Source organism: Stegostoma tigrinum, unplaced genomic scaffold (assembly GCF_030684315.1).
Source record: "Stegostoma tigrinum isolate sSteTig4 unplaced genomic scaffold, sSteTig4.hap1 scaffold_249, whole genome shotgun sequence".
In the NCBI taxonomy this organism is placed as follows: Eukaryota; Metazoa; Chordata; class Chondrichthyes; order Orectolobiformes; family Stegostomatidae; genus Stegostoma; species Stegostoma tigrinum.
In genome coordinates, this window is record NW_026728182.1 from 301,695 (window position 1) to 308,714 (window position 7,020).

The 7,020-nt window shown below is 38.6% G+C and overlaps 1 protein-coding gene across 1 annotated transcript; it reads left to right on the top strand.

The window, feature by feature from the left end:
* Positions 1-953: 953 nt before the first annotated feature.
* Positions 954-4,406, top strand: LOC132208026 (probable G-protein coupled receptor 139). The gene is made up of 2 exons (XM_059643777.1): positions 954-1,049; positions 3,422-4,406. Exons 1-2 carry the CDS (start codon positions 980-982, stop codon positions 4,327-4,329), a joined length of 978 nt encoding a protein of 325 aa, XP_059499760.1. The 5' UTR covers positions 954-979; the 3' UTR covers positions 4,330-4,406.
* Positions 4,407-7,020: the final 2,614 nt, after the last annotated feature.

The window sequence follows — 7,020 nt, forward strand, 5'->3', positions numbered from 1 at the left end:
CAGGCAGCAAAAATCGCTAGACCGAACTCGAAAGGCTTATGCCTCGTCAAAATACTGTAAGTGTTATCTCTAACACTGAGTTTTCAGCTCTAATAATCTGAATGTGAAGTGACAAGAAGTTATTAATTCCTTATTCATTGCAAAAGGTCTCAGGGTATATGCAGATTCGCCTGAGAGACAATGTAATCTGCTGCAAATGGTCTCAGAGATAATGGGAACTGCAGATGAACTCTGATGAAGGGTCTAGGCCCGAAACGTCAGCTTTTGTGCTCCTGAGATGCTGCTTGGCCTGCTGTGTTCATCCAGCCTCACATTGTATCATGCTGCACATGGTCCATGGGTTTCCTACATAATATACTGACTGGATAAGACATGAGTTCAGAAACAAATTCATTTCCGGGATCTTACCAGATGCACGGTATCTTATTAACAAAGATATTGGATACAAGCATTATTTACCCTCCCATCTGAAGTAAAGACGAAGATAAAGAAAGCAAATCTGCATGTCATCGATCGTACAGATGACCTGCCCCATTAACCAGTATCGTACCCCTACTGTGTCTGTAAATTTATTTTTTGACGTTTGCTTTATTATTTTGTAGTGCTGCTTTATCAAATGCCACTTGAAGATCATAAAGCATCATCGACATGCTCCTAAATAAGAAACTTTCTTTTACTTGTACCTCAAAAAAGTGTCTAGTTATTTCAATAGGTTCTATTAGCCTGGAAAATAATACTTCATTATTTCAACTGCTTTATTTGATCCAAATATAATTGTTAATTTTTAGTATGTCTAATCCATCAATTAACATAAGCGTGAACGTGAATGCACTAATTTGTTTGTTCAGAATACTGTCACTAATTCTGACAATGTTGAAGGCTAATTGGCCCCCAGGAGCTGAAGACTAGATATAAAAGTACATAGCACGGTGCTGCTTTTGGGACAGCACTGTGCACCACTACATTATTTTCACAGAAAATGCATGCACCAGGAAATGGACCAGCATTTGCCATTTATTATTCTCTTCTTGCAGCTTTCGGCGTTCTAGGTAATCTCTACGAGAAAAAGCCATAACAAGGCTTTGCTTACTTAACGATTCATCCTCAGAGAAGATGGTTACTTTTCATGCTAAACTACAGTGGTTAGTCTGGGTTTCCAAGTTAGTTTGGTATTACCTATTAACTTTCCTCATGGCCTTGAAAATGTTGTTCCTGCATTTACTCCATAGGTCATGACCCCTGACTTGAATGTTTCAGACCTGTTTGATCGAGAGTTTCCAGTTGGGGAATGTTCGGATTAATTTCTTCAGCAGGAAGTCATTTACACACATATTAATGAAATCTATAATGATAGTGGCGTACTCATTTAGGTTGGCTGATGAGATTTTGAATATGGATCAGTCCACAAACCCTAAGCAGTCCCATAGACGCCCTTCTGTTTCCTCACGCCAATGATGCATTACCTTTTTTGAAATGTGTCTACACGTTTCAATATCTGTTTGCAAACCAGAAGGACAGCGCAGTGAAGTGGTCTAACTTTCCAAAATAAAGATGAGGGTTGGAGCGATTGACAACTTTGCTGCTTGTGTAGCAATGCTCAAGAATCCTTGGACTTCTGTTGGGACAAGAGATGTGTTGGTGGTGTTTTTCTTGCACGTTCTTGACGTTGGACTGGTGAAGTCACTAGTCGTCACAAACAAAGCCTCAAGGTGTTTTGTCGCAAGACTGCTCATAGCGTGGTATGCTTTGTCAAGTGCAATTTTCACTTCTGCGTGGGATGGGATGCAGACTGCTATCAAGATAGCAGAGTGAGCACATGCATCAGGTAGTATGAACAGTATTTCAAAATTAAATGTTCTATATTGAATATTCTTTTCAAAATGCAAGAAAACAGTGTCCCTAAGAATCTTCTCCAATAATTTCCCCGCAGATGATGCCAGGCTCACCAGCCAATAATTTCTAGAATTATCCATTTTGACCTTCTTGACCAAAGGAACAACACTGGCTATTGTCCAGTCTTCCAATAAATTGTAGCTAAACAAATTAGAAATATTTCTGTTGAGGCGTCAGAAATGTCTTCCCTTGACACACTCAGTGTTCCAGGATTGATATATCAGGCACTGAGGATTTATGCACCTTGGTATTATTCATTCACTTAATGTCTAAAATTAATTTTCATTAGAAGTAGTAATAGAATTATTGAGCAGTCTACTTCAACACTTCAAACAATTTGTAGTGATTTGATCTGCAATGTTTTAGTGAGGCATGTCAAGAATTCGGATCCAGAAATGTTGATAGATAGAAATAATTATGAGCTACAGCAATGGTAATGAACTGAAGCCAGGCAGTATTACTCAGAAGCCAAGTTTGATGTGAATCAATATTTCCCTCATGGCAACTTTTAATTATTTGCTGACTATTTCAGATGATTGTGAAATTATTGCTATGTCATGCTTTCTCAATACCTTGATTCTACACATTTCAACACATGTTCACTTCTCATTGTCATTGTCCATTATGCTTACACACTAACATATTCAGCTCACAATTATTATTTCTACCTTTATAATTGTGTTTCTTTTTCTATCTCATTGAAGGCTTTAATGCAGTTCAGTTGATATTATTTCAAGGTGAAATAACATCTGCACTGTCGAGGGAGTTAAGGAAGTGTTTCTTTAAGGAAATGTTCTAAAACAGGAGTAAGACCACTCCTTACTGCAAATAATGCTTAATTTAGCAGGTAGGAAGCTGAAATGCCATTCAGGCCCATGTCAGTCCAAATGAGTGTTGATTAAACTTGAAAGCCTTAAAGCCTTGGAAGCAGACTCGAGAACATTTTTAAGTTCCAATAGACAGGTTAAACAAATGTCTGAGGATGGAAAATGTATTTTTAGTGTGCAGAAATGCAATGTAAAAGCTGTAGGTGTACGTGATTACAGCTGAAAAATGCATGATTTCTTTGATTAAAATGGCACAGAGGTCAGACAGAGAATGGACAATGTTTGAATGTTCATGAAGTTAGGCAGCAATGTAAAAGAACATCAACAGTGTCCTCTGTGATTAAGTGATAGAAATGTTGAATGCGATTGTATTTTCCATGCATTATAGCTTTACTAGCATTTCATCTATATGATACAGAAATATATGTTGTAACATATAAACAGTAATATATTGATTCAAAAGTCATAAAATATTGGAAGGCAGAAATAAAATCATAAATTTCTGGAAAATACTCAGCAGGTGTGCCAACATCGTGGAGAGAAAGTAAAGTTAAAATTTCAGATCCAGCGCCATTTCTTCAGCAGCATTTGATGTAGCTCTTAGCACTAGTCATGCATAAAATGTCAATTTGAAAGTCATTAGGAAGTAGACTTGAAGATTGATCAATATTTCAACCTCTTTCTCTGTACTTTTCTTGCAGCTAATTTGGCGACAATTGTGATCCTCTCCCGTGGAAGGTGTGGTCTGTCCAAGTGCATTACGCAGTATCTCATCTCGATGGCCGTGACTGATTTTCTCGTTATTATCGCTGCTGTGATATTAAGTCGGCTTCGTGTAATTTATTTTCCTGCTAATTTCCTTTCTACAACACCAGGATGTAGTGTCATTATTGTTTTCAGCTGTGCATCCAGGGACAGTTCTGTTTGGTTAACTGTTGCTTTCACCTTTGATCGCTACCTCGCCATATGTTGCCCTGAACTCAAAACAAAATACTGCACAGAGAAAACAGCAGTTGTGGTGATAACAGTTGTCTGTATGATGTGCTGTTTAAAAAACATTCCTTTCTATTTCATATATGAGCCAATGTATATGATTGATAAAGTACCCTGGTATTGCAGTATAAAAGCAAGCAATTACATTTCAATTGCATGGAGAGTATATGACTGGCTGGATCGTATATTAACCCCTTGTCTACCTTTCGTACTAATTTTACTGCTCAATGTTTTGACTGTTAGACATATTCTGCTGGCCAGCAGAGTCCGCCGGAGACTTCGTGCTGAAAGAAATGGCAAGAATCAGGGTGACTCAGAGATGGAGAGCCGCCGAAAATCCATTGTTTTACTCTTTGCTATCTCGGGCAGTTTTCTGTTATTGTGGTTGACATATGTTGTAAACTTTCTATTTGTTCAAATTTCAGGCAGCAATTACTCTATAGGTTCCAATGCTAATGACCCAAAATTCATCTTGCAAGAATGCGGATATATGCTACAACTTCTTAGTTCTTGCACAAATACGTGCATTTATGCAGGAACACAGACTAAATTTAGAAGAGAGTTAAAGGATGCATTTAAATTATTCTTTAATCTCATTGCTAAACTGCATAAATAGTGAACATGGCTGAACAAATAGTTGCCATAATGAAGTGCTTGTGTATAAATAGACTATTTAGGAAGTAAAATTTTAAACAGTGTACAAATAACATGCAAGCTTCACATTTAATTCTATTCCTCAGTTTTATATTCATAACCTCACATGTAGCTGAAAAACCTATATATTGGGCGTGGTACATTGATGGTAAGCAAATGTTCAAATCCACAAGTTATATGTTTAAGTTCAATGGTGTTTTATGTTTCGTATTTGCAAGGTAGCATGGGAGAGAATAAATATAACACGATCAGCCATCTGAGTTTGGTGGAAACTGTTTGCTTTAGTACTGACATGCAGGGGAAGGAAAGGTCCACATTTCCCAATTCAAGCCTAATTATGGCTCCAGATCCTCGCCATGAGTGTTGTTTTGGATGCACTTGGCGTAACCGGAAGGGGGCAAGGATGTACAATGGAAGTTTAAACAGGAGGAATAAAAATGGTGCTTTTCATTAGCCGCCAGCGCGTAAAATGCATTCTGCTCTCTTCTATGCATTACACAGTTGGCAGGTTCAGATACAAGAATGTTCCACTCAACCAGTTAATTAACTTAATAAGATGTGAGGCTGGATGAACACAGCAGGCCCAGCAGCATCTCAGGAGCACAAAAGCTGACGTTTCGGGCCTAGACCCTTCATAAGAAGACTTTAAATGGGTAAAAAGCCCGACTCGCTTGCTTGGAGCCAGGCGTGGAATGCGAGTGCCTAGTGGGCCACTTTTGGTAAGCAGAACTGGCGCTGCGGGATGAACTGAACGCTGGGTTAAGGCTCCCAATGCCGACGCTCATCTGACCCCACAAAAGGTGTTGGTTGATATGATGAAGGGTCTAGACGCGAAACGTCAGCTTTTGTGCTCCTGAGATGCTTCTGGGCCTGCTGTGTTCATCCAGCCTCACATTTTATTATCTTGGATTCTCCAGCATCTGCAGTTCCCATTCTTTTCTTGAATGTTAAGGGTAGTTCTTTTTAGCACAAGACAGTTTGATTGTGATTTAATCCATTGATTTAGGAATAGAAATCTGCTGCTGCAAACATTTTATGACTTGAAGCCATTGTTGATTCTCAGCCCACAGTTTTCATAAAGCTTCTTGGATGCGAGGCGAATTTATTGTTTAAGCTGAGGTGGGTGGCGGGGTGGCAGTGGGAGTGTTAGTACAAAAATGTAACAGCACAGTTTAGCAAAGGAATCATGCAGAGGAAAATGAACTTTTTGATTTCCAAGGGAGGAGGCTGAGGTTAGAAAGCATCGACTTTGATTCAATGAGTAATGTAAGTAAGACAGATGAGTTGATAGCGTGGATTGGCAGGCAGATTTGCGATGCTAACATCATTTCTGAGGCACGTTTGATGAATGGACAAGACTGGCACAGAGAACATCCATAGATCCGTTGAAACTCTACAGTGTAGAATCAAGCCATTTGACCCAACATATCCATACCAACCCTCCAAACAGCATCCCACGCAGATGCACTCAACTACCCTATTCCTGTAACCCTAAATTTTCCCATGGCCAATGCACCTAATCTACACATTCCTAAGCTCTATAGGTCTAGTGTCTTCAATTAGGACAGGGGAGCATGAAAAAAATGTGAGGTTGTGTTGCATGATTTATTAAGATTTCTGTTGCTGAAACATGAACGGCGATGTCTTGAAGTGACTTAAAATGAAGCCTCTTTATGTAAATGCTATGACTACAAAAAGGGATAGTCACACTGCTGGGAGTGTAGTACAGAACTCAAAACAGTTAGTGAACAAATGAAGAAGACAATTCAGTGAGTGCGTAAAACCAGCAATAAAGTAATTATATTAGATGAATAAAACTTCTCCTACCATTAATTTCGATAGGCAAAGTGTTTAGAAAGTGTAGGTTTTTTTGAAGTACCTACGTGAGGGCTTTTTAAAAACAAAATGTAGAAGGTTCCAGAAGGGATGGTGCCGTCCTGTCCCTAATTCTGGGGAATGAAGCCTGACAAGTGTTTGAGTTAACAGTGTAGAATCATTTTAATTATAGAGACCACAATAATACCCATTTTAACTTCTATACAGGAAACGTGAAAAGATGGTCTGCAAAACAAAAGGGTTTTGGAGCGAAGACATATCGTATTAGGAAACTTAGGATCCAGCTAAAGTGGATGGATAACAGTTACTTCTGAATAAATCTACAGCAGAATTTGGGGTAGGTTAAAATTGAAGTCATCATATCTGTTCCGTTTAGAATACAATATAGCAACAACAAGCTGAGAGAACCCTGCATGTTTATAAATTTTCGGGATTAGATAACAGCCTATACAGTTTAGCATGTATAAAATAAGCAAATCATTGGAGGCCCTTATTGTAATATTAAAAAGTAAGAGGGAAACTTAAGAAACCACTTAAAAGAGCAAATGGGAAGTCATGTACAGGCTGTACAGGACATTAGGAAGGCCTTTTCTGGAAGATAGTGTCCAGTTCGGTCCGCCCTGTTTAGGACCAATATTATGAAGAGGGAAAGGGTTGGTAAGAAATTTACCAGGTTGTTGCCAGATATAAAAGTTTTGAGTTATGAAGAGAATCTGGATTGGCTAGAGCATTTTTTTCTTTTCCCCTGGAGCATAGGATGTTCAGGGGTGACATTATGGAGGTTTATAAAATCATGAGGTGTATAGATAGGATCAAT